The sequence below is a fragment of the Vulpes lagopus genome, chromosome 19 (assembly GCF_018345385.1).
Source record: "Vulpes lagopus strain Blue_001 chromosome 19, ASM1834538v1, whole genome shotgun sequence".
NCBI lineage: Eukaryota > Metazoa > Chordata > Mammalia > Carnivora > Canidae > Vulpes > Vulpes lagopus.
In genome coordinates this window covers 27,840,475-27,867,886 of record NC_054842.1, presented here as the reverse complement: position 1 = coordinate 27,867,886, position 27,412 = coordinate 27,840,475, and the positions used below count along the sequence as shown (strand labels likewise).

Sequence of the window (27,412 nt, the reverse complement as noted above, 5' to 3'; positions counted from 1 at the left end):
ACATGCTTGCTATTTTTTAATATAAAAATTATACATACTCATTTTAAAAGGTTGAGATATAAAAATATACAAAATAGTGGCTTTAAACTTTCCTCTTCAAGCAGAGGCACAAATGTCAACCTCATGAAAGGTCACAATTTGTGGCCCAGCCCATGGTCATGGAGTTGGGTTCTTAGGACACTTTCGGAATTTGCTCTGAAGGAAAACCCTTGGCACACAAAGGCCTTCTTTTTTGTTCACCGTCTCACGAAACACATACTCATTCACCACTTCTTCGTAACCTGTGTCCGTAAAGAGCCGAGCCAGGAATTCTGTAAGGCAAGCAGATCAACAATGCTCAAGGCCTCGATACTACTACATTTGTTCTGCAGTGGTAAAGAGAGGGTGCTCACTGGGATATTTCATGCTATAATTTCTAGAAGGTTTTGTTTTGGAAAGTAACATTCCTACTTGTCATCATCTTACACTCAGATAGAAACCCTTAACTAAATAACTGATCCAGAAAAGTTGAAGGAAAACCTGGAGTATGGCCACCTTGCCCTATTATTGTGAGTCCTCAAATACAAAAGTCCAAGTGAAAAGAAACAAAATTCCAAACTGGCTAGATTTATACCAAGTTTTCACGTGTTCAGTATGTTTGTATCAAGTACTTCATCTAGCCTAACATGATGGAGGAAAATCTGTGACCAGACTGGGGAAAACCGTCACTTTTTGGTGATACACCCTCAGGAAAATTGAACCCAAGTAATACATCACTATGTGTTAAATCAAATAGAATGGCTACATAGTAAAAATAAGACTCTTAGAGCATTACTCTGAAGAATGTGTTCTGAAGCACTCTGCAGACCTCAATGTGTCTTCTCAGTTATTTACAATTGGTTTACTCAGATGTCATGAAATCAGAAACATTTTTAATTTTCACCTGACATTTTTGACTTTGTAGTCATAAAGGTAATCACTCATTTTTTTTTATTTTAAGGGCAATCACTCATTTTTTATTTCATTTTAAACACAAAAGAATATTTCATTTCAAGATGTACAAATGTTTAAGACCCCTTTATAGCAAACTTGTTTACTTAAAACCTTTATAGAGAAAAGTGTCTTGCCTTTGTGACCTGGGAAGGTAACCTCCAGGCATTATACAGTCCTACTTGTACATATGTTATTTTTTTAAGTTTATTTACTTTTTTTTTTTTTTAAAGTAATCTCTACACCCAATGTGGGGCTCAAACTCACAACCTTGAGATCAAGAGCTGCATGCTCCTCTGACTGAGCCAACCTTGTTTTATTCGTGCCTGAACAAAGTGAAGATCCTGATTTGCCCTCCCCCTTTTCCAGCACAGTTCCCGGTAGGTTATACATGTGGCATGTCAGAGGCTGTCCATTAACCCAGGTTCATTAACTAGATACTGTGACCAGAGGAGGCTTGAGAGCTCACCACGGTCATAGCTATGTCCCTAATAGAGTACTAGCAGTCATCCCTGGTGCTGGCTAAGTGGTGTGTACTGGAGACTGTTCCAGCCAGGACCTTGTGCATGTGCTACGTGTTGTTGCCCCCATTCCCGCCCAGAAACACAATGATAATGCAAACAAGTAAACAGAAATAAAAGCAAATTCTATTAACCTTACCATCAGTAAAAAAATATGATCTTGTTCCATCTTGTCTAGCATAAAAGTTTTCCCCAAGTTTGCTGCCAGCTTTAAACCTGAGCATGGCATGATCATACAGCCCATAGTCACGAAACAAGACACTTTTGCCTGGTTTCAATACCTATGAAACAAAAGCAGGTAGTACTTAACACGTTGACGGCTCAAATAAAACTACTCAAAACAAAACCTGATTCAGGGATTAAAATAACTTACATCTGTGATAATTATGAAAGGAACCAGACTGAACCACCCAAAGCATGAAGGAAAAAGATCCTCCTTAATCAAAGGTATAGCAACACCTGCATGGCCCCACATATTCAAGGGATACCTCCCAAGCCCTTACAAGGTCCAGGGTCATACAATTAAATGTTAATGATATTAAATGAAATAGTCTTGGCTCCTTTAAAGCATGTTCTCCCAATATTTTTAGCCGTCTCCTAGTATAGGATCCTGGATTAAATGGTCCCTTTAAAAAAATGTTATTTTGTCTTCTTAATGATTCTGGCTGGCTTCCTTCATTCTGAGTGTCAACATGGGGTTCACTGTGCTACAACTATGCATACCTTACCCACCATGCTAATAATAGCTAATAGCACTCTGTAGTTTCTCAGATAGGAGGGAGGAAGGAAGGAGTGATTGTTAGCCTCATGTGAGATGAGGAAATTGATATCAGGTAAGAATAAGTGTGATCTCTCCACAATTCACACATCAGCTAGTACGTGTGGGAGTCAAGACTCACATTTGGATCAAAGGCAGCATATTATAGAATCAGAGACATCTGTTAGCCCTGGACCTGGATGAGGTGTTATTCCAATTCCATTCACACTAACAAGACAGAGAGGGGAGGGGGTAACAGTATTCTTCCCATGTGCTGCGTTTTTTGACAGGAGATCTTCAGACCAGTGCAGTAGTGTAGGGACAGGGATCAGTGACAGGCCCAGCTAGGAGGCCCTCACTTAAAGCCTTTCAGAGATGTGTCACAGAATGGGTGTCTCAAAAACTGGGAGGTGGATCAGCAGGGTGTGGGTATAATTGCCTCTATCTTGCAAAGCAAATAGCATATGCTTTTCAGAATGAATAGAAAGTGGTACGTACTGACATTTGCTTTTTATATGAGAATTCTTTCAAACCGCATTAACACTACCAAATAAGAGTGGACTTTAAAGGGGGCACTAATTTTATTAAATCTTATTCTGATTCATCACATCAGTAAGATGTTTTTTTTTTTTTTTAATGATAGTCACAGAGAGAGAGAGAGAGAGAAGAGAGAGAGAGAGAGGCAGAGACATAGGCAGAGGGAGAAGCAGGCTCCATGCACCGGGAGCCCAATGTAGGACTCGATCCCGGGTCTCCAGGATCACGCCCTGGGCCAAAGGCAGGCGCTAAACCGCTGCACCACCCAGGGATCCAGTAAGATGATTTTTAAGACACAACTATTATAATAGGTTTTTGACGCAGTTTGACCTACTTTCTCTTCTGAATAGAGTATGAAAGATTGTCCCTAATACTTCCAAGTGTGCTGCAGATTTCCTCATTTAGTAAATGCTTAACAAGAGCACGCATTTTAAACGTTGTCTGTAAAGAGCCTCTTGGATATATACACCTACCTTAGCTTAGTCTGAAATGCTAAGTTTTAAAAAAAATGTGAATGATTGCAAGGGAAATTCTGAAAAAATTAGTTTATATAAAAAGACTTATTCTTAATCTAGAAGGAAGGAAGGGCTACTTGGGACTGTGGAAAGAAACACTCAGGAATTTGGAAATCTTGATTCATATCCCAGTTCTTCCATAACTAGTTGAATGACCTTGAGCAAATTACATCCCTGTGTCTTCTTGTCCATAAAATAGTAAGTCTGATACTAATGCCTTCTTTGATCTTGATACTGTACTCTCGCCATCATGTTCTTTCATTCTCTAACTCTGAGAAGTAGGGTAGGTTAGGCCTGGAGTAGAGGTGACTTGCCTGAGGTTTCCAGGCAAGCTGTTGGCACTGGAATACAAATACCCAGTCCTCTGATGACAAGTTTTGTCTATTTTTACTTCATCATTCTATTCCAAAAATGAGGGAATTCAACTTTAAGGCTGTCTTTCATTTTACACTTAGGTAGTTTAAATCCTACAGTAATTACATCTACCTTACAACAGCTTATTACTGTGGTTGTTCGTGCAAAGCCTCAGAGCTGCCCAAAGGGTGTCTTACTATTATCAGAGGCTGAGAGATAGCTACTCCTCTGGTAATTTCCTGATGAAGCTTGTGATTTGAAATTAATGAGCCAGTCACTATGTGACTATGATGGCAGAGGGACGCAATCCACTAAAAACTCATTCAGGATCAGCATAAAAAAGATTTCTATTAGGGGGTAAAAATAAAAAGCATTGCTGAAATGGCATTTATTACTAAAGAAAGGTTATAATGGGGGCCAAGTGTGGGCTGAGACAGCTCAACCCAAAAAAATATACATAGCATTTTATTATTAAAATGTAGATAGTATATTCTACATTTCCATTTATTTATTTTTTTTTCAATTTTTATTTATTTATGATAGTCACAGAGAGAGAGAGAGAGAGAGAGAGAGAGAGGCAGAGACACAGGCAGAGGGAGAAGCAGGCTCCATGCACCGGCAGCCCGACGTGGGATTCGATCCCAGGTCTCCAGGATCGCGCCCTGGGCCAAAGGCAGGCGCTAAACCGCTGCGCCACCCAGGGATCCCTACATTTCCATTTAAATCAAGAATAGGCATATCCTCCATCAATACTGAGCTTTGTCAGACTTCTTAATTTTGTTAATCTAACAGTGTCTCATTGCGGTTTTATTATACATTTTCTGGGTTACTGAGGTTGTCTTTTCATATGTGTGTTCTCTTCAATAAAACAACTATCCTATGTTTGCCATTCTTCTGTTAATTTGCTTATCTTTCTTAGATGGGAATTCCTCACATAGTCTAGATACTAATCTTTCATCGTATAAACTTTAAATTACTTTCTCCAAGTTGTTTTTAAAGTTCCTTTGTATTTTATTGTCTTGAAGACAGCAACTCCTACTCTTATGATCATCTTTATGCTTAGAATGCTTTGGGTCTTGAGAAACTTCCCCAGTCAGAGGTCACAAAGATTTTTTTCTTTTATTTTCTTTTGAAAGACTTAAACTTGTCTTTTCCATTTAAGTCTTGATCTGAGAATGATTTTTATACAGGATGTGAGGACAATTTCGCTTTCTCCTGCAGACACCCAGTGGTCCCAGCAGCACTCACTCCACAATCCTTTTCCCAGTGATCTTCATCATCACCTCCATCATACAGCAAATTTCCATTTATGCATAGGTCAGTTTTTCAGCTATCACATTCATTATTTCTGTCCCTCTGTCAATACCATTCTTAATTACTGCAGCAGTAGTAAGTCCTTATATCTGGTAGAGTATAAATTTTTCCCATCTCTTTCTTCTTCAGGAGTGTTTTGACCCTTTTTTCTTTCATGTAAACCTAGAACCAGCTTGTTAAACTGCTCAGAAAAAAAAAAAAAAAAAACCTACCAAAAAACTCCACATCAAACAAAAAAATAAAATGTGTAATACTAAATGGAAAAGTAAAATTGTACAATGCATGTCACTCTTTTATAGGTGTATAGCTAAGTGACATTTTAAGTACATTACATTCATCTTATACTTTTGTCATCTTTTAATATTTTCTAATTAGACAATGGTCTGCAAATAGTTTTCTCTTATCTTCTTCCCTTCTTTTTGAACTGATTAGGACCTCCAGAGTAATTCTGAAAAGAAGTACTGATAGTAGGCACTCTCATCCCCATAAAGTTCTAGATACTTCTTATTCTGTCCCTGTCTCCTACTTCTCCCCCATTCCTGAAACCCCTCATCAGTACAATCACTAGTATCCATCTCTTCTGAATGTTCCTTTCAGATTCTTGTGCTAACAAACTGTCCCCTGAGGACTCTGTTTTCCCTGCAACCTCTCAAGTCAGGGCTGTGTTCTCTTTACTGACCCTTGTACCATTGGGCTTGGAGATGAGGTTAGTGTCCTCTATGCTTCTCACGCTACTTTCTCCTGTATTATCTTTCCTCCCTAAAACCCCCGGCATCCGATGATGTGTCATCACATCATTCAATCTTATCCCTTAATGTTATTGTCATCTATTAGTTCCAGGGTCATTTCCCTGTTTCATGAGTGAATATAACTTCTGGTTTTTTCTCCTATCCTCAATACTACTCATTAGTTTTGAGCAATTTCAATATATGCAGATTATCCTTCCAAACATGCTGGCTTCCTAATGACTTGAGCTTCTCTCTTCCAAGACCCTGTCCTCCACCCTCCTAAACCACTTACTCCCATAATAATATCCTCAAGTCTTGTCAACACCAAAAAGTGTAATACCTCTGGTCTCTCATTTTATACTAGTCACCCTGGTCATCCTCCTCAACCATCTTTCCAGCTTCTTCTGTAGTTCTCCATCTTTATTCATCCTTTGCCCTCACCTGGATTTTCAAATCAGGTGATCCTACCATCTCTTCCCTGATGCCCTCTCTTCCCTCTTCACCCAGCTTCAGGTCCATGCCCATTTGTGGGTACATGGCTACCTTCTCATCTGCTTAGATACCATGGGCAGGGAATGGGGAAGGGAGGAGGAAAAAACCTTACAAAACCTCATAAGCAGAGAGCTGAAACCAAGATGGCAATATCTGAATTCCTTAAGATACTAAGTGAGAATAATTACTAACAGGTTTCTAGGTCTTGAAATTTCCACCTTACTACTTAAAAAACATTTAAAACATCTATTTTTTCAACTTGCTGAATGTTCTTCTCTCCCTTCATAAAGCAGACTGACTGAAGCCCCTGACTCACTGAACAGGTGAGACTTACAGGCTGTTTAGATTGTGTGCCCTCGCATTTTAGTGGCTCCTGGGTGAGCTGCTGTGTTGGTTCCCAAGTTTACTTATGCCAGCTGTACTTAGATTTAAAATTATATAGGAATACATAAACAATGTGATATGCAAATAATGATCATTTTTATTTTCTATGAAAAGTACATTCAATACTTTCGGAAAGACTGATTTTAAAAAAGCACTAAACAAACTGCTATTTAATTAGCTGTGGGAGAATCAAGGCTAAATCTGAGTAAAAATATAAAAACTCTGCCCTTAGGCAGCCCAGGTAGCTCAGCGGTTTAGTGCCTGCCTTCAGCCCAGGGTGTGATCCTGGAGACCCGGGATCGGGTCCCACATCAGGTTCCCTGCATGGAGCCTGCTTCTCCCTCTGCCTGTCTCTCTGCCTCTCTCTCTCTTTGTCTCTCATGAATAAATAAAATCTTAAAAAAAAAAAAAAAAACCTCTGCCCTCACGTTACTTTCCACTTGTTTTTAAGTCTTCGATCCACTACAAAATTATTTATTTATTTGAGAGAGACCACATGAACACGAGTAGGGGGAGGAGGCAGAGGGAGAAACAGACTCCCCACTGAGCAGAGAGCTTGATGCAGGGCTAGATGCCAGGATCATGACCTGACCTGAAGGCAGATACTGAACTGAATGAGCCACCAGGCACCCTTTGCTCTAATTTTAAAGAAACCAAAATGCTGTGCTCGCTTTGGCAGCACATATACTAAAATTGGAATGATACAGAGATTACATGGCCCCTGCGCATGGATGACATGCAAATTCGTGAAGTGCTCCATATTTTTTTGAGAAGGACAATCATCATATGGTTTCACTCATATGAGAAATATAAGAAATAGAGAAAGGGATTATAAGGGAAAGGAGGGAAATGAGTGAGAAAAATTAGAGAGAGTGACAAAACATGAGAGACTCATAACTCTGAGAAACGAACAAAGGGTAGTGAAGGGGAGGTGGGTGGGAGAGATGGGGTAACTGGGTGATAGGCATTGAGGAGGGCACTTGATGGGATGAGCATTGGGTGTTCATTAAACAAAATGTTTAAGGTGAATGTACCTTTTTCGATTTCTTGATTAGTTGATTTTTAAATGAATAACACTGTTGCCGTAGATATAAGAGAAATTCTACTATAGTTTACAAAGTAGCTTCATTCATGATCTCATCTACATCTCTCAGTAACTGAGAGACATCCCCATTTTACAGCCAAGGAAACTGATGCCCAAGGAAGATGAGGTGATTTGTCTTTCTTGAGTCACATGACTTAAGAGTGTCCCTTTACTTCCCCAGTGCTACAGTAGCCTCGTAATGGCCAGATCTGTTTGGGTTCTCCTCAGTCTAGTAACCATGACAGTAAAAATGGCTGACTTTTAAAGAACACTTACCATGTTCTAGCATTGTGCTCAACACTTTATACATATCTCATCTATTTCATACAATCTAGTATCTCAGTATTCTTTAAGTAATGAAACTGAGGCTCAGGGAGGTAAAGGAATTATTTAAGCAGGGAAGCCAGGTTTTGTCTCTAGGCACTCTGGCACTGGATGGTTCTTGACCACTGAACCATATCCTCCCTTCACTTTAGAGCAGGGCATATCTGCATGTTATTACACACAGAGAGCCGAAATAATTGCAAAATCATCCTTGTTCCAAGGTTGGCCAAGATCTGAAGAGCAGTGATGGCTACCAGACAAATCAGAATTTAGGGTCACTGTTTTATGTAGAAGAATACCTTTCCATACCCAACTACATATTCTACACTTAGTGAGAATGAGGAGACTCTGAATCCAGACATGAGCCTCAGAAGGGAGGTAAGCAAAAAGATCAGGATGTCCAACCTCTAGGCTCCAAATCACTAACCTGGTAAATATTTTGTAAGACAAGGTGCATCTTATCAGGGTGAACAGCAGAGAGTACAAATATCAACATGACAACATCCACAGATTCTGGGGGCACATGTTCCAGAAGGTCATCTTTGGTTAGATCACACTGGAACACCTTGCATCTTTCTGAGTCATATAAAGGATTTTGCTAGAAGAGAAAAAAAAGTTTTAATGCAACATCCATGCTGACACACATAGAAAAATAAAGCATCAAAAGGAGACCCAAAGGAAAAAAAAATAAAAGATCCTATTTCCACTTGTGCATTGCTGCACAAAAATTAAAATCACTTTGTTATTGGGTAAAACTGAGTGATACACCATTCGCACACCAAAGCATGTAGTATTCAATATTGCTATGAGGAACAAGATTTTGTTTTAACAAATTATCTTTAACTGAGGAGAGACACAAGCTGTCACATTCAAAACTTAGCATTCTAGAAGCATGTATCTCTAAAGGGATGAAAAGTCAAAATTGACCTGTGCTTCCTTAATCCTTTGATTCACCCACTATAAGCCTAAATCTTCTGAGAAGTCCTTCCAAATCTACTCATGGAGATGTTCCCACAGTTCTTCAGGGCATAGTTTCCCTTGAAGCAGCCTGACTTTTCTTTTTCTTTCTTTCTTTCTTTCTTTTTTTTTTTTTACCACAACTTTGTGGATGGTGGTTTAAAAGCATTACAAGAAAAGATAATATATAAAACTATCATAAAAAAAGAGTAAGTATAAGCTGTTACAAGAGCATAATAAAAACCCATTAAATGGGCAGCCCCTGTGGCGCAGCGGTTTAGCGCCGCCTGCAGCCTGGGGTGTGATCCTGGAGGCCCGGGATAGAGTCCCACGTTGGGCTCCCTGCATGGAGCCTGCTTCTTCCTTTGCCTGTGTCTCTGCCTCTCTCTCTGTCTCTATGAATAAATAAAAATCTTTAAAAAAAAAAACCACATTAAATTTTTCTCTTTAGTGTGAATAACGACTTGAATAAACAGATACGAAGGTACTGGATGGGAAGATTCGATATCGAAAAGATAACCAATTTGTATCTATAATTCCACCTTTTTTTTTCTTACAGATTTTATTTATTTATTTATTCGTTCATTCATTCATTCATTCATTCATGAGAGACACAGAGAGAGGCAGAGACATAGGCAGAGGGAGAAGAAGGCTCCATGCAGGGAGCCCGATGTGGGACTCAATCCTAGGACTCCAGGATCACGCCACGGGCTGAAGGCAGACGCTTAACCGCTGAGCCACCCAGACTTCCCTATAATTCCACTTCTAAATCCAATGCACTCTCAACAGAATCCAATAGATTTCTAGAAACTTGACAAGGCAAATTTAATTCATCTGGAAGCAAATCTTTAGGAATAGCCAATTTTTAAATTGAAGAACAATGAAGGGGGATGTAGATGACTGACATCAAAACATTTTACAAAATGTAGTACTAAAGCAATGAGGTCTGAATGGGGACAAATAAATGACTGAGGCAGAACAGACAGACCCACGTATACAGAGGAATTTAGTACTGCACATGACAAAAAAACAGGTAACAAAGATGACAAGTATATATAAAAAGTAGATAATAAAAGTAACAATTATCAGGGGGAAAAAAAGGAATTTCTTATTCAATTTACTATGTTTGAACAACTAGTTTTACACTGTTAGAGACTGACTGGTTACCCAGATGAATTAAAGGTCTTCCAGTTTCAGTTCAAAGATGTATAGATGTATAAAAATGTAGCTCCCATCCTATAGTAAGAAAAAAGATGGATAGATAGCAAAGTAATGACTTTTTTGTGAACCCATCACAGAACAGAGCCCAAAGAACCACCAGTCATCCTGAAATATGGAGACAGACAATGGCCTTCTGGGAGAGAAAGGACCTAAGCATTTGCTTACTGAGGCAGAAGCCTCCAGACTAGTAAAACTAGAAATTTGATAAAACTGCTGGAGACTGAATGTGGACGTTACAGTGTGAAGCCCCTGGGGCTAATGTAACAGGGGCATTCCCACCCATTTGTACGGGTCTCCTCCAGGAGCACCAGGGGGTTCTCACACAGAGGATGGTGCTCCATCTGATGCAACGTGATACTACTATTAAAAAAACTTCTAGGGGCGCCTGGGTGGCTCAGTTAGTAGAGTCTGACTCTTGATTTCGGCTCAGGTCATGATCTTGAAGGATTGTGGGATCAGTCCCAAAACTGGCTCTGTGCTAAGCATAGAGTCTGCTTGTCCCTCTCCTTCCCCATCTGCCTCTGCCCACACCATCCCCTCAACACTTTCTCTCTAAAATAAATAAAATCTTTAAAAACAACAAAGAACTTCTAATGGATGCTAAAACTGTGGAAGGTTGATGGAAAATTAGGTATTTGGCAAAGTATCTCCCACATATTTGTTAATGGCAAAAGGTAAATATTGGCACCCCTTAGTTAGTATCTTTTAGGTAGGAATTAGGAAGTTACTACCTTAACCCAGTGACCAAATCTAAAGCTAGCATGATGTATATATACTGAGGTTACCAGATGTTAATGCCTCCTGACAGGATATAATACCAAAGATACACCATCACCTATTATAGTATTTTTTGCCAAAAATATATTTTACGTGATAGGAATCTAACTTCTACTTTACAGGAAATACAGGAGATTAAGAAACAAGTTAACAATGATATAAAGAAACAGACCAATTCGGAACGTGGGACTGTATTACAGAAAATGGCTTGCCCTTCAAAAACTCAATGCCAATGGGGAAAAGGTCAAGGGGAAGAGCAGGAATATTTTAGGTTAAGGAGATTTAAGGTACATTAAGAAGTACAAGATGTAGTCCTTGACTAAATACAGGTATAAAAGATACCTGGGACTACTTGGGTAAATCTGAATCTGTACATTAGTGGATTATAGTTATTTTGTTAGATATAATCAAGTGCATTGCAGTCATACAAAGAAGCCCTTATTTTTTGGAATACGTATGCTGACATACTTAGGAGGGAAGTGTCTTGACATCTGTAATTTAAAATAGTTCAGCAGAGGCACCCGAGTGGCTCAGTCAGGCATCCAACTCTTGATTTCAGCTCAGGTCATGATCTCAGGGCTGTGAGATGGAGCCCCTCATAGTGCTCTGCACTCAGCATAGAGTTTGCTTGAGATGCTCTCTCCCCCTTTCCCTCTGCCTCTCCCCCTTCTTGCATGCACCTGTGCTTTGCTCTATCTGCCCATAAATAAGTAAAATCTTAAAATAGTTCAGCAAAGAAAGGTCTATAAAGCAAATGTGGCAAAATGCTGCCAATCATTAAATCTGGGTTTAAGTATATTAGTGTCATTTTGGTAATTCCTTCTACTTTTCTGAGTAAAGCTATGTTTTCTGTATGTACTATATATGCATTAAATAGGAAAAACACATCCATAGTGATCACAGCTGGTTAGCTTCAATGAGAGGACTGGAATTAGGCAAATGAGTAGAGAAGGGAGGTCAGAGAAATCTAAGAAAAAGAGCAACACAACAGAATATATGGATGGAGCACCAACCTTGACATATTCAACTGCTCTTGGAGAAAAATCACAGGCATAAGCAAAGATATTCTGATCTTCCAAAAGTGGGAATAAACAGTTACCAACACCGCAGCCAGCTTCAAGTATAGTCAATTTTTGATCTTCAAACTAAGGAAACAGAACCCAAAGTCATAGCATGCTACATCTGCATCATAGAGAAAGCAAACTACAAGAATACATCTCAGGACAGGAGAAACAAGGTCTCTGACCCAGGGAGCTGACAATAAACCCATGAATTGATAACTTAAAGCTAATACTCCTATCTCATTTGTCATCCAACAGGGGCAGTTTGGTATGATAAAAACAGTGTCAACGGCTAACAGAACAGGCTCTGGGACTAAACTGCTTGCACTCAAATCTGGATTCCTCCCCTCACCGTGTTCTATTGCCAGACCACTTACACAGCTGTGTGCTTCACTTTTACCGGACAAGTGGGGATAATCAGGATGCCTACCTCAACAGTGTTACGATAAGGCTTAGGACACATTTAAAGTTCTAGAAAAGGGGCCACGGTAAAGTGTTCATCATCCTTATGAATCTGAATCTCACTGAAGTCATCCAGTATGAAATTAATATTTACGACTTTCAGACTGGCTTTAAGAAATAGAAAAAAGGGATGCCTGGGTGGCTCAGTGGTTGAGCATCTGCCTTCAGCTCAGGGTGTGATCCTGGAGTCCCGGGATTGAGTCCTGCATCGGGCTCCTTGCATGGAACTTGCTTCTCCTCCCTCTGCCTATTTCTGTATTTCCATGAGTAAATAAATAAAATCTTAAAAAAAAAATCGAAAATGGCTCCTAAAGCTCTCTTTCCTACAGATTATATAACCCAGTAAATGCTAAACTGTGTTTGAGACCAAACAGTGTGTTTCCAGGGAACAAAGCATTTTGACAGGCTTCATAAATTCTCTACCCCAACTGGAATGCAAGAAACACTCCTCTTCACATTTTAAATGAAAAACAACTCAAATAAGGTGCAATATTAATTTACCTCTCTACATGATCGGAGATCCTCAAACTCTCGGGTGGTCCAGTGTCTATCTTTGAAGAAGTTAGTACTATTTCTTTTGTAAAAAAGGTCCCAGTTCTTCTGAGCCTCTTTTTCCAGTTTCTGCTGCTTAAAATCGGACACCAAAGCTTGATCTCTTTTCAATTTCTCCTCTTCTTCAGAGCTGAGAATCCTTGCCTGCAGCCCTTTTCTTTGCAAAGAAGCCATCTCCTCAACTGACAGGCGTTACTGTTAACAGTGCTGAAGACTCTCCATCCCTGAGGAACCCGAGGACTCCAAGCTGATATTGCAGACATACAGAGGCAGGGTTTTTTTCAGATGCAGTTTCTCAAGATTGGATTAATCCTGATTGGATTTCTCAGGCAGCATTGAGCCCTTTTGCAGGAGAAAGGAGATTCCGTTAGTGGCTTTAGAACAGTTTTTTTAAGACGCTGGGTTGGTGGTTCTAGAACATTTCTTTCACCAAACAGTTCAGACGCTGACTCGACACAACCTGGCCCACTACACGAGAGGTCGGTCACAAAGACCAAGACGCAGTCCCTACCTTCAGGCAGACGGCTGACATTCAGTGGCCAGGACTCTCACGCACCGAACCACAAGTCAACTATTATAAACCGGTTTGCGTTTTAAAAAGGGACAGGCCCAAGTACTGACTGAGAAACCTTAGGGAGAAGACGCTCGTCGGTTTTCGGTGCCCGCGACGAGGGGCGACTTAAAACGACCATGAGAGCTTCCCGAGGTGGCGACAGGCGGTCAAGTGGGGTCACCGTCGCCCAAGGATCGGAGACTCGCTTTGGGGGAGGGGGGAAATTTGGAGCCAAGCCCGGCGGCCTGAGTCTCTGATCGCACTCCCAGGAAGCTGTCTCACGAACCAGTGGGGGCGTCGCTTTCCAGGGGCTGGGGCTCCGGCTCCTCCATTAACGCGTGAGGGAGAAGAGGCCAATGACGCGCGGGGCCGGAGCCGTCGGGCGGAGGGCGCTCGGGGGAAACCAGGCCGCCGCGGCCGCCAGGGCCTGTGGAGAGCCGGCCACACTGGCTACCAGGCCCGTGTTCACCTAGTTCGCCGCGCTCTCGGGCTCACCGTCGTCGGTTCCTACATTCGCCTGGACGGGGAGGGCCGGACGCTCTCAGCCCTCGGCCCGGCTTGGGAGGCCGCCACGCGCGGACAAACCCGCCTCAGGCACCTCACCCAGCGGAACCCTCAGCCATGGCGCCGCCCCCGCCACTTCCGCCTCGGACGCAGAGGTCCCGCCCCGCCGCCGGAAGTCGCGCGGCCCTGCTTCCGCGCAGGCCTCCCCCGCCCGGCCCGCCCCGCCGCCGAGGAGAGGACCTGCTTCCGGCCCCGGGTGGGCGCCGGCTGGGCTCGCCGCGCGCCGCGGAGCGCGGCCCAGGGAGCGTCGTTCCCCCGGACGCTGGCGCCGGAAGCTCGGGCCGCGGCTGCGCGGGGAGAGCGCCGGTGCGGGCGCGGGGCTCGGCGAGGGCCATGAACGGGACCGCGAACCCGCTGCTGGACCGCGAGGAGCACTGCCTGCGGCTCGGGGAGAGCTTCGAGAAGCGGCCGCGGGCCTCTTTCCACACCATTCGCTGTAAGCCGGCGCTCCCCTGCGTCCCTTTCGGCCGCTGCCCCGCCTTTGCCAGCCCGACCCCTCCCTCGGCCCCCGACCCCGGCCCCCCGAGGCCCTGGAAGCCCCAGCCTGCGTCAGCTCCCTTCTCTTCCCCTAGATCCTCCGGGACCTCAGTGCCCCCGCCGCCCACCCCCTCCTTTTCCCCGGCTCGCTTCCAAACCCAACCCTTCGTCACCCCCAACTATATTCTTGTGCCTTGTGATCCCAGATACTTCTTCCGAAGGTGGTCGGCCCCCGTGCTTTTTCGTCCGCCCACTCGGCCCTTCCTTAAGCGAAACTTACCCCCCCTCTTTGTTACGGAAAGACCGTGACCTCACGTCGGCCTCCAGGTCGCCTGTGGTCCATCCCCCTTTCCCAGGGCCCTTCCCGTCTGCTCGCGAGCCTCATCGCCTCCCTCCCCTTCCATCCCCTTCTTCCCTGTCCGCCTCAGCAGCCTTCTTGCCTCGTTCGTCTTTGTTCGGGCCGCCCCGAGCCTGCGCTCCATCTCCTGGGCAGCCCGAGAACCCGCGTCCCCCGTGCGTTCCGTCGGCGTCTTCCCCCCCCTCTAGCTTTGCGTGCCTCGTCGGACCCTGCCGTCTTTTGAGGTCACCCATCCTACCCACACTTAAACTCCGTACCAAGCCCCGTGTGGGCGACGAATAAAATTAGAATTGGTGAGCCTGGAGTAAGTTAAAGCTTGGTGAGCTATGTTTGGAAGCAGAGGAGGAGGCTAAAGACCAGCCAAGTAGTCATTATGCTGGACCTTCCTTTTCTGCGTGATTACAGACTCTGTGGAGGGAGGGCACGTCCACTCCAGGCCCTGGGTGAAGTTTTGGCTGTTAGGAATGGGCTGATTTGAGCATCCCTCTGTGATTCACAAGCTCCTGGTTTCCCGTCTCGGTAGTGCTCGTGCTGGTTAAGACTTGTTTTCGTCTAAGGAGCTAATAAAAGTGACTCAACACATTGGAAGAGGGCGTGTTGGGATAACGAAGTTCCATCTTTCCGTGGTCACTTGCCTTCCCATTACCGTGTCTCCTGCTGACAGCACATCGGCTTTCTCAGAGGGTAGATGTGGGGAATGTCACAGGAGCATCATTTCCTGAGCAGTTTCCTAAGTTGATGGTTTAATAGGGTGAAGGGCAGTGTGGAATCTGAGAGGCTTCACACAAGCACCTGGCCTGCAGCTTGAGACCAGTGTATGTCAAAATGGAGTAAAATGACTATTCATGTTGTACTTTGGCAGCAGTTGAGAGATGTGGGCAGGATTAACCTTTGGAGGTGCAGTTCAGCCATCTGCTCTGTACTTCTACAAGAGTATTTTTATTTTTGTTAAAGCTATAGAAGTTGAGTGTGGCAAATTCTGATTTTGAGCTTCTTTGCAAAATGAAATCAGTTTATATGGTACTGTGGCCTTCCATGTTTCATACTGGGCTTAACAATCACAGAATCTTTCGAAAATGCTGTGTTTGCTTTTGATCCTGTATGCAACAACCCTAATAAAACACCTTATAGATAATGGGGCGTTAATGCTCATCTGTCACTTGGGAGATGGGAGTATCTTTGCTTAATAAAATGGTAAATGAATTCTAGCTTTTTTTCTTCAAAATGATCCAGTGGGGATGGGAGGAAAATATGTGGGAGGTGTAGATGAAACAAGATTGTACCTGAATTGGTAATTATTGAAGCTGGGTGACAGGACACAGAGGCTCATGTTGTACTATTCTTTGCTTTTGTATATGTGGAATTTTCCACAATGAAGTAGGTTTTTTTTTTTTTTTAATTCTAAATTTGTATTTTGCATTTATCTGGAGTAACAAAAAAATTTAATGTTTAAATAAGAATGCCCAGGAGGCTTAGTATAAGTAACTTGGTGGATAAATGCTCTTTTGCTTTTCCCTTTAGATGACTTTAAGCCAGCATCTATAGATACTTCATGCGAAGGAGAGCTTCAGGTTGGCAAAGGAGATGAAGTCACAATTACACTGCCACATATCCCTGTAAGTTTATGCACTGTGGAATCACAGTGAATCCTCACATTCTATTTATTGCGATTTGAATTTCCTACTATTTACAAACTTTAGATTTCTAAAGTTCCAACATAAGGAAAAAAGGAATTTTGGGGGTGGGGTAGGGTGGAATTCATGCTTCCCAAGTGCTTGAGTAAAAATGATTCTTTGCCATTTTCCCCAATCTCCCTTTTCCCCCCATTTGCTACAAAGTAGACCAGGTTCCTATCTGGATACATAGCCCCTCTTTTAGATTGGCATAGCTTTTTTTCCCGTTCTGAAGAGAAAAGCCCTAGATGCCATGTTGGTTTATAGCAACAACAGTTTAGGAGTGTGGCACAGGCAAGCCAGGAGTTAAGGCAGGCAGGAGCAGGATTGATAATCTTTCATATATCTGGCAAAAGGCAAAGTGCAGGCTGAAAGTTTTAAGCAAGAACCGGAAAATCAGAGCATTCAGCTAATGTAGGGGTGAGGAACTCAGTTAAAAGCTAAATTGAGAACTCTTCTTGCAGAGAGATTTTTTTTTGAAGCTTTGCTCAAGGCAGCACTGTAATCACAAACCCTGAAGTATCAGATACTCTTAATGAATGTGTGTCGTTGCATGTCACAGCATAAGGTCTTGGTAACCAGTGATAGAATGAAAAGGCTCTGGATAAGAAGCTTTGCGCTGAGGAACAATTACTTGTCTGCCAGCTCCAACTGCTATTTCATTATTTGTTGCCTTTGGCAGGTTACATCATCTCCCTTCGGATCTTCATTTGCCAAATGGAAAATAAAGGGGTTAGATAAATGGTCTCTAAGGTCCCTTCCAACTCTTAAGTTTTTACCCTATGAATTGGGAGTTAAAGAGCCAAGCAGTTTTTTATTCTATACAAAGGATTAAATCCCATATTTGTCATGTATTATACGTCAAATATTAATCGAGCACCTACTATGTGGTGGTCCATTACTAAGCACTGAGAATACAATCTTAACACAAGCACATTTCTTGGCCCTGGGGAGCTTATAGCCTGGAACTAAAGAAATCTAAAAAACCATTTATTTTACAAAATCAGGGAAAGCTTCTCTAAGGAAGTGACCTTTGAGCAGATTTGAAGATTAAGTAACTGAACGAGAAGGGACAGGATATTGTGGGCAGAAGCCTTGTTAAAGGTGTGCAAAAAAGAGCTTGAGGACCTGAGAGGCCAGCCACCTTTTGTTCTGAATTCCACAGAGCCGAGGGCTGAGTGGTCTAGGGTGAGGCAGAATGTGTGGTTTAAAGATTTTATTGTTTGGTCTCAGAGGAACAGGGTAGCAGTTGAAGGGCTTAGGCAGTTGAGTGGCATGGTGTACTTACTCTGAGCCAAGCTGAATAACCAGCTGCCCTTAGAGAATGCTGTGTTGGTTACTTGGCCTGAGGGGAAGCACCGGACTCTGAAATTACAAAGAAATACTTACTAGTTTCACTTCTCATAGTGAAAGTTCTCAGTGTAATAGCAAGTAATGTTTAATCTATTTTTATCAGTTCACATCTTGCCATTAATTGTAACACAGCTTAAATCCTTAGAAAAATGTACAGTAATTTTGCAAATTTATATTACCTTTCTTGATTATTGAGAAGCAGTTGCACAGTTACAGATTCTTGCTGTATTACTATTTCCCCGTTCTTTTTGCCTAGGAAGCCAAAGGAATCAGTTTATTCTATTTGGGTAACTCTGATAAAAGATTTTGTGAGATAGTCATTTGTAAATTCAGTTTTGATATTCACAACTGATGTGTTTAGTTTGATCATCATCTACTTTCGTGGCATTTAGGGATCCACACCACCAATGACTGTGTTCAAGGGGAACAAACGGCCCTATCAGAAAGACTGTGTGCTTATTATTAATCATGACACTGGTGAATATGTGCTGGAAAAACTCAGTAGCAGCATTCAGGTCAAGAAAACAAGGTATGCAAATAACCAGATACAGATTGATGTGGGTTTTTTATATCTTTGCATTATCTATCTGTTTATTTTATAAAGATGTGAGCATCTGGGTGCTCAGTGTCCTATTGATAATCTCAACAGCTCTATGTCTGTCTTCTTGACAAATCAGTAAAGTATTGCTTCCTCAAATGCAATAAAAAGAAATAATGCTTTTAAGACCTGAAACATGTAAACCACTGGGGAAAGGATGTACTTTGCAATTATATCTGTTTTGTTCATCTCATGATTGTTGATATAGTACCACCTAAAGGGATAAGATTTAAACTGATAGACTTGTAATTATGAAAGAATCATTGAGTGATATATATTCTTTATTAGATTGAAAATAACTAATTTTTCACAAGATGTGTTTGAGCTATTTATACCAAAATAAAGTTTGCCTATTTTTTTGAATAGTGAGCTCTTTTAATATTTAATTCAACAGGCATTACATGTCTAATACAAAGCCAATTCGATTTTAAAGTCAAAATTTATTTCATTAATGGAAGCAACCCAGTGGTTCTCTTTTTCACATTGAGATATAGCGATTACTGTAATACAGTTGTGAAATCTTAAAGAGAATTACAGTCTGATTGATGTTTTTCTGTTTATGCTTTCTCAAGCCATTTTTCTTTACTCATTCCACAAAAAATAGAAAGTTACTGTTTATTTATGGGTTATGAGGTCATGCATTATCCCACCTAACTTTACTAAGAACTTTTGGAAGGGTGCTGTTTTATCCTTTAAGACAAGCACACAGATGCAGAGATTGATTATTAGTGAGCTTGTGACTTATTGGAGTCTGGCACCAGAGCTGAGCCCTATGCTGGCTTTCAAGCTCCTGCTCCTCTCCCACCTGGGATGTATTTGTATTAATTACCTCCCTCCCCAAACTAGTGACACTGTTATTCCCCCAACAGCTGATGGTCAAGGGTATATCTCTCACTACTCAGTGTCATCTGTGGATTAGCAGCATTTTATCACTTGGATGCTTTTTTGAAGTGCAGAATTTCAGGACCTGCTGAGACAGAATCTCCATTTTAAATGCATTCCCCAGGTGATTTGTGTGCTCACCAATATTAGAAAGCCCAAAGTTTGCTGGGCTAGTCCATATACAAAAGAAATTGTTAACGAATAGAATTTTCTCAGTTTGGGGTGGAATGCTTTGCTTGTCTGCCTGCAAGAGCTGGCACGTGACAAGATGAGCAAGCAGTAATTCATGCAAAAATCTGCAAACTAGCCAGTATTTTGAGAGCTGGTTTTACTTAGTAACTCATACACTTGTGAATACAACTTTATATTGTACACAAGTCAAATAAATAATCATATTGTCTACTGGTAAAAATGGGTTTTCATAATCCCATTGTGTCTTCCATACTGGTTTTATCTGCTTGCTATAAAATGTGAGCTCCTTGAGGACAGCAAGTGTGTGTGTTTTATTCATCTATCTCTGGTGCAGGATGTGGTACTGGAATGCAATAGGCAGCTGTTGCATGAGTAGCTCCTGTGATAAACTTACCAACATCAATATTTTGAAGTAGTCTGTAAAGAGCACAGGGTTGTGCAGAGACCTGCAGGTACTTGGTCCCCTGAACAGAGTTGAGTACTATTTTTGTCCCTCCAATTTAATGTCCTTATCTCATTTCAGAGCCGAGGGGAGCAGTAAAATCCAAGCCCGAATGGAACAGCAACCCACTCGTCCCCCACAGCCATCACAGCCACCACCACCTCCACCACCTATGCCATTCAGAGCTCCAACAAAGCCTCCAGTTGGACCCAAAACTTCCCCCTTGAAAGATAACCCCTCACCTGAACCCCAGCTGGATGACATCAAAAGAGGTAGACAGCATTTTCTAGAACCATGATAGCAACTTGGTGTGGGGTGTTGGTGTTTTTGTGGCAATCACAAGGCTCTTCTATTGACATGATGGCACAGGCATTTTCTGCCAATGAAAAAAATTTCTGCAGAGTTCACCATTCCAGAGGTGATGAGGGTGGGTCAGGGCTGTTGCCACTTAACTCGTTTGACAAGGCTGGGTCTTGGAATAGTAACTGGAGTTGTGGCTATCTTTGCAGCTTTCTACTTAGAGGCCCAGGATATAAACAAGCATGACTGCCATTCAAAGGTCTGTACGACACACCTTTAAGGCTTTGGGAGAAGAGAATTCCAAGGTGTTGGGGTGAAAACCAGATGTGTCAGTGTTAGTATGGTATCTAGGTCAGAAGAACATCTAAAATACCAGGACCCCAATACTTTGTACTAACACAAAGTATGTAAACACGAAAGTGCTATGGGGACCTTGAAATGAGAATGTATGTATTATATGTTTTTAAGGAATTAACGCCTAGAAAGACCTAGAGGTCTGGTCAGGTTCTCTCCAAGGCCAAGATTACCTTGGCTTTCTTCCCATATAGTGAGTGGGTAGTTTTAGTTGTCCAGACTCTTAGGAAGTTATGAGGCTAAGTGTTGTATTTCAGATTTGTAAGGTTTTATGAAACAAAAGTAAATCTGTAACAGTCGCAGACAGGGAAAGATAAAGAGTTGTCCTTAAGTTTGCCTTTTCTACCTTATAGAAGTGCTCTCTTTTAGTAAACAGAATTAGTCTGCCCGGTGCACATTTGTTAAACCTCCTGTTTTTATTTCTTGGTTTTGTTTTCCTCATGGATATTAGAATGCTATTTATTAAAGTTTTCACTTTAGTTGATCAGGAATTGGACTGTGAGTGGTGAGTTATTGCCAGTTATGCCTAAAGGAACCATTCTTGTTTAAAACCACATAGCATATTCGGACAGGAAAATCTGGCATCTTAATGTATCCTATGATGTGTCCTTAACGTACTCTCAGTGATATTGAAAAGGTAAAACATGTTTTTCCTTCCCTGCTGTACATGTGTAGAAGAGGTAGTACCTGACAGGAGTGTGTCAGTGAGGTATAGAAAGAGGGCAGAGGAGGAATGTCGTTTCCCCATTTTCCTTCAGTTACCATGGTTCCCCTTGCAGTTTTTTTGTGGGATCGGATAGCCAGAAAGGACCTCAGAGGCTGTCTGCTCTGGCTCGCATTTTTTTTATATCTTGGAAAATTCATAAACTCCCACTGGGGTCTCCCTGCTGGTGAGAGGTAGAGCCGAAACAATCATCAAGATCTTCCAGTGCCTAGTCAAATATTTTTCAACCCCTTAGCATAATATTTCTCTTATTTGGTGTTTTAATTTCATAATTCACAATATTTTTTTGTTTTTTGTCTTAGTAGATAAGGCAAATAGACTTTATCCATTTCTTACACAGAACAGTCTCTATCTCATACTGTTTTCTTTTTGGTTATTTGGGGTGAAGTTAATGTTTCCATTGTCTCTCTGGAGACAGTTTTACTTTGTTGGTTTTGGTTTTAGTCATTTTTTTTGTATGTCTTTAAGGAATTAAGGAAGGAGGAGTGTAAGTTACTCTTCCTTGCTATTGGTCCTGCCACTTCACTGTTTACAGAAGGTTCAGCATGCGGCCTTGAGAGGGGTTGCTGCACTAACTCCTGCTATGTCATTTTATTCCAGAGCTGAGGGCCGAAGTTGACATTATTGAACAGATGAGCAGCAGTAGTGGGAGCAGTTCCTCAGACTCCGAGAGCTCATCAGGAAGCGATGACGACAGCTCGAGCAGCGGGGGTGAGGACAATGGCCCAGCGTCCCCTCCGCCGCCCGCACACCAGCAGACCTACAACAGCAGGCCGGCCGTAGCCAACGGAACCAGCCGGCCGCAAGGAAGCAACCAGCTCATGAACACACTCAGTAAGTATCCTCTCCCTTTCTTGGCTCAGAGAGAGGTGGCATGTCCGGCCAAAGATGTGGCTTCTGTTTATCTCACACTAGAACCTATGCACCAAAAGATATTTAAGGCATAAAAAAGCATCTTGACAAAGAAAATTTGAGCAGAAAGGAGTAAGTTACCAAAGGGTAATAAAAAGGGGCATACAAAACTAAAAAGTCTGTTCTTTCTTCTTTTTTTTCCACTGGCACAAATGAGGTTTTTTTGAATTCTGGAAAATGCTGAAACATGAACAGCCTGGCTCCTTATTTTTGCATTTACCAGGCTTTTAGGGCACTGCCTACCACCATACTGAACGCTGCCTCCAGGTCTTTTTACAGCCCCAAGAGCCCTATTCTCCAGACTATGGGATCCTATAGCCCACAGACTTGGGAGCTTGAGCCATTAGGATATATTTGGAAACCAACCAGCCTTTGACAAGAGGGAGAGGAAGGGGTGTTGCCATGGCTGGGTGGCTCTCCATGCAATCGATACTAAAGTAAAGCAGAGCAAAATAAGAACAAAGACAAATTTCTATGTAATAGAGGTTGCAAGAGTTCTAGTTCCTACACCCTTCCCTCCAAATCCTTGTTAATGCTCTCACTTGGTATGACTGCCTTTGAGGAGGTTGGAAGGTCTGGAAGCAATGGGGGGAAGCTAATTTAGTTAACTCTACCACTGTGGTCCAGGCAAAACTAATTCTTAACCTCAGTACTATAGACACTGTGGGCCAGATAAATCTTTGTTGTGGGGGCAGTCATATGTACCGCAGGATGGATCTATCCACTAGGTGCCCTTCTTCCTCCCTTTTCCCCCTGTTGTGTCAACACAGAATATCTTAGCGCATGGCCACATATCCTCTGGGGCACAAAATCACCCCTACTGGAGAAACACTACTCAAGGTCCCACTTTTCTACTTGAGTGAGTTCAACACTGTTAGGGTATCCGTTAAGGATATTGTCTGCTATCCCATTCTGTGGGTCTATATTCTGGGGATCAGGATCAGGGTCTGCTTTGGTGCTCTTCTCAGTTGGCTAGAGATCGGAAATTTCACATTGGGAGATTGGTGTTCACAGTGGAAAAGTACCAGATAGCTACTGTGGCTTTAGGTCAGTTTTTAATTTTGCCCAGTTAATGCTAAATTATTCTTTCCTCCTAGAAAAAAAAAAAAGAGCAAAAAACTGGCACTGTGGATGTTACCTGCTTACCAGTGTCTTAAAATCCTTTTAACTCCTCACGGCTCCAAGTCATCCTGTTCTGTAGCAAGACCTTAACTTTGCATGTCTCATATACAGTAAAGCACTAGAGTTATTTAAACCAGGGCTGTCAACTGGAACCAACTTAGAAACCCTAAAATCACAGTAAATAGTGCAAATTTGCTAACCTTTGTATATAAACATATAAAGTAATCATAATATTGTTTTCCTGAGTAGTAACCTAGAGTATATTTTCTCTCTTCCAAAATAAATGGATTGGGGATGCCTAGGTGGCTCAGCGGTTGAGTGCCTGCCTTCGGCCCAGGGTGTGATCCTGGAGTTCCAGGATGGAGTCCCACATTGGGCTCCCTACATGGAGCCTGTTTCTCCTTCTGCCTATGTGTCTGCATATCTCTGTCTCTCTCTCTCTTTGTGTCTCTCATGAATAAATAAATAAAATCTTAAAATAATAATAAAAACTACCACATGTTAACAAAAGTAACATTTTTATGAAAATTTTCCAATCAAAAAAATTTTTTTTAGATTTTTTTTTTTTTTTTAAGATTTATTTATTTATGAGAGAGAGAGAGAGAGGGCAGAGACACAGGCAGAGGGAGAAGCAGGCTCCATGCAGGGAGCCCAACGTGGGACTCAATCCTGGGTCTCCAGGATCACGCCCTGGGCTGAAGGTGGCACTAAACCGCTGAGCCACCCAGGCTGCCCCCAATCAAAATATTTAGTAAGAAGAATAACATTGCTTTAAAATTTTATGAATCTCTTTAATGTCTGGCTTAGTAGAAAGCTGGATTCTACACCTGCTTCTGCATTGTTATGAGGAAAATCTGGTGTCACACAGGCATGTAGTAAAAGGGAAGTACCTTCCTGTAGGGGCCTTGGACCCCAGGGTCCTGAGAACAAACTCTGAGAAGAGCTGGCCTAGGGATCAGCAGTCTAGTCCTATGGTAGTTCATTCTTGCAATCCAAGTGGTATCAGCTGGGGTCCTGTTACTCTTATCATCTGGTACTAAAATGTTGAGTATTTCTTTTCTTCACTCCTAAGACCTAAATTCTGCACACTAAAAAAATGAGGCTTCATAAAAGCTCATTAGTTGAATTGAGGTTTAAAGTAACATGAGTATATTGTACAGAGGGGATCCTGGATTAGCGTGTTCCTGGTATCAACAGTATTCAGCTTCCTTAACAGGAGGCCTAACTGTGCTATTTTAGCATTTATAAAGCAACTTAATATGAACAATTGTAGATCATGAATCAGTTATTTATAAATGCCTTCTTGCTATTCATTAACACATTTAAAAACTGTCTGGCCTGCTCCTCACCTGTTTCTACCCCAGGAAGCAGCATTGCCATGCTTTGCAGATACCAGGAATAGCATTTCTTTAAAAACATTGACTACATCAGTTTTGTCACTGAACGAAATCGATTTTCCTCCCTAATTAAGTAGAATTGGCTTGGTTTTACTGTAGTGTGATAACCAAGGCAGTCATACAAAGACTTGTGGGGAAGTCGTTTTTAACTTGTGCACTTCTGGTGTGATTCTGTTTTCTTTTTATAGGAAATGACTTGCAGTTGAGTGAGTCTGGCAGTGACAGTGATGACTAGAGTTGGATCTTTCGAAATCAGCTCCTCGTGCACAGATGTGCTGCTGGATCAGGCTGCACTCGCATGGAGCCAGCCCCCTTGCTGAGAGGGACGCGCTATGGATCAGTGACTGTAGTAGGAGTTTGAGGCTCTGGAGGTCTCAGATATTCAAGTCTTTAACTTAGTGGTGATGGGTGATTTTCTCGTGTAATTTTCAAACAATCTCATGTTGCAAAGTAGAACTATGGAAGAACTAACAGAATTATATTTCTATTTGGTTAACACTATTCCTGAAAAACAGACCAATGTACCCTGGTCTAGGTTACTCAAAGGCTGTTATCTTTAGCAGACCAGTGATTCAATTTTAAACCTCAGCAGCCACAGTTTGCCCCAGTGGTTTGCACCAGTGAAATGAAACCTGGTCTTTGAGGGGTAGGAGAGAGAGGGAAACCTCAAACTGCAGCACAGAAGTATGTTAAAACCACTTTAAACTGTTGAGACAAAGTGGTAAGGAAGTTTTGTCTGACCCAGTCTGATAAGCCTGTGTAGAAATGGACTTCAGGAGGGAGTCCTAGAGTGTCCTCCTGAGGGTACACTAGAGCTCTGCTAGCTCAAGCCCCTCATTTACAAATAAGGAAAAAGAAGCCCACAGCTGGCTTATGGTCGGTCTCCTACCCCCAGTCCAAGCTTTTCCTGCTGCTCCCTCCTTTGAATCTCAGTGGTTGGAACCAGAGATTCTCATGCAAGACATTGATAGTTGTACATCAGAGCTTTTATTCGATTCCAAAAGACAAAAGTGTTGGGTACTTATGGCTCAAATTCTGATCCAAAAAGTCCCTAAGTACATGAGTCTGGGTGAGCAGATTAAACCAGCAGCCACTGTGTTAACACCTGAGATTCAGTCAGATTGGGGCTTTTAGTTCCATGTAGATCCATGCTACATGTGCTTCACTCACATTTTAGTAGGGGGAGGTAGGAGTGGAAGAGCGGTATAGTGAAGGAATCTTTCTGAACAAACGAATCAGTAGCAGGTTTTCAAAAACCAGAATCCAGATAGGAAGCAGTTCTGCAATATGAAATGAGCACATTCTTGGAGAAGGCATTTCTGTTCATGCTTTTGTACCACTGTTTGTGCCTGACTCCCAGAACGATTTGTATTTTTGATACACAACTAGAAGAAAGTCACAAGATTGCCTTTTTGCAGTGTGCATTTTCCAAATGAATGTTACAGGAAACTAGTCACTAGTAAATGTTCCATATTGAGTAAATGTGTGACAAATTGTCCCGTGATTAGTATGGAGTAGCCCATTTCTGTAATTTTAATGAATACAATTTGAATGTCCTGAGAAATTGCCATTTACTTTGGTTCAGTGGGTATCAAGAACATTAAAAATGATTTTCCTTCTTTGGGTTCCTGCACCCAAAGATGGCCTCTGCTTCCCCAGCTAGCAGATGGAAGCCACCTGGACCTGGAAAGGAATTAGAGGATTCATGGTGGGGCTTTGGTGAGAGTTGCACCTTACAGAATCACTGGTTTGATGCACACAGTGGCTCCAGTGAACTGGAGATGCAGGCCCAGCGCCATTATCCAGTGGCACACTCACTCCCCCCACCAAGTATAGGTAATAGGGACACACTAGAACTCTGTGGTGGGTTCTCAGCCCATCCTGAGGTTTCCGTGGACTTAATGGTAGGTAGGAATTTATAATGAATTGGTAATTGTTTTATAATTCCTTGGTAATGACAGCTCAGGGAAGGTGAAGGTCTTGATTGGGAGACTTGACTTGTTACTGGATGTGGGAATAGTTTCACTGATCTTAACTTGCTCAAGCTGGGGCAGGTTCCAGGAACTTGAACTAAAAAAAAAAAATCTATTTAAGCCTCTCTGTCTTTTTTTTTTTTTTTTTTTTTCTCCTAAAGTCTTGATTTATACAGATAGAGCTGTGGTTTTTGGCATGTCGGGTCAAGATGTTTGTTTCTATAGGAAATGCTTGCATGTGGCACTGGGTTTGGTGAGTTGAGATCTGTGGGCTTCAGGCCTTTCCTCTGTCACCCATCCCATCTGACACTGCACGGTTGTCCTCTAGCCCGCTTCCAGTTCTCTGCACAAAGCCTTCGGTGGTTCCCTCTCCCCACCCTCCACCTTTACCCACCAGAACAAGGAGTCTTTTCAGAAATCAAGAATTTGGCCTCATAGATTACTTCTCATGAGTAAGCTTGTACCAGTCTCCTTGGACTTGTTCTTTGTGCCTCTGTGCCTTCTCAGTCTCTCCCTCCCTTCTCCCCCG

At 42.2% G+C, this 27,412-nt stretch overlaps 2 protein-coding genes and 1 non-coding gene across 7 annotated transcripts; 2 read left to right on the top strand and 1 right to left on the bottom strand.

Moving 5' to 3' along the window:
* Nucleotides 1–6: 6 nt before the first annotated feature.
* Nucleotides 7–14,793, bottom strand: METTL6 (methyltransferase 6, methylcytidine). 5 transcript variants are annotated; one of them, XM_041733950.1, is made up of 6 exons: nucleotides 14,777–14,793; nucleotides 12,959–13,351; nucleotides 11,948–12,079; nucleotides 8,407–8,577; nucleotides 1,630–1,771; nucleotides 7–311 (listed from the first exon to the last, which is right to left on the bottom strand). In XM_041733950.1, exons 2-6 carry the CDS (start codon nucleotides 13,181–13,183, stop codon nucleotides 157–159), a joined length of 825 nt encoding a protein of 274 aa, XP_041589884.1. In that variant the 5' UTR covers nucleotides 13,184–13,351; nucleotides 14,777–14,793; the 3' UTR covers nucleotides 7–156. The 5 variants fall into 5 exon arrangements, with proteins under 5 accessions (XP_041589884.1, XP_041589882.1, XP_041589883.1 ...); XM_041733948.1 differs by lacking the exon at nucleotides 14,777–14,793 and adding an exon at nucleotides 13,521–14,207; XM_041733949.1 differs by lacking the exon at nucleotides 14,777–14,793 and adding an exon at nucleotides 14,058–14,207.
* On the top strand, nucleotides 7,235–7,337 carry LOC121479186. Its single transcript, XR_005984688.1, has one exon. It is a non-coding gene; the product is annotated as a U6 spliceosomal RNA (small nuclear RNA).
* Nucleotides 14,071–26,998, top strand: EAF1 (ELL associated factor 1). Its single transcript, XM_041733946.1, has 6 exons — nucleotides 14,071–14,562; nucleotides 16,483–16,577; nucleotides 18,380–18,516; nucleotides 20,183–20,373; nucleotides 22,080–22,313; nucleotides 25,099–26,998. The coding sequence occupies exons 1-6, from the start codon at nucleotides 14,184–14,186 to the stop codon at nucleotides 25,143–25,145; spliced, it is 1,083 nt and encodes a 360-aa protein (XP_041589880.1). The 5' UTR covers nucleotides 14,071–14,183; the 3' UTR covers nucleotides 25,146–26,998.
* The last annotated feature ends 414 nt before the right edge of the window (nucleotides 26,999–27,412 follow it).

Coding starts and splice junctions, on each gene's coding strand:
- METTL6 (XM_041733950.1), bottom strand. CDS start 13,183: ATGGCTTCTTTGCAAAGAAAAGGGCTGCAGGCAAGGATTCTCAGCTCT. Junction 12,080..12,958: donor ATCTCCGATCATGTAGAGAG/GTAAATTAATAT, acceptor CTGTTTCCTTAG/TTTGAAGATCAAAAATTGAC. Junction 312..1,629: donor ATCATATTTTTTTACTGATG/GTAAGGTTAATA, acceptor CTTGCCTTACAG/AATTCCTGGCTCGGCTCTTT.
- EAF1 (XM_041733946.1), top strand. CDS start 14,184: ATGGCGCCGCCCCCGCCACTTCCGCCTCGGACGCAGAGGTCCCGCCCC. Junction 14,563..16,482: donor CTCTTTCCACACCATTCGCT/GTAAGCCGGCGC, acceptor TTTTCCCTTTAG/ATGACTTTAAGCCAGCATCT. Junction 20,374..22,079: donor GCTGGATGACATCAAAAGAG/GTAGACAGCATT, acceptor ATTTTATTCCAG/AGCTGAGGGCCGAAGTTGAC.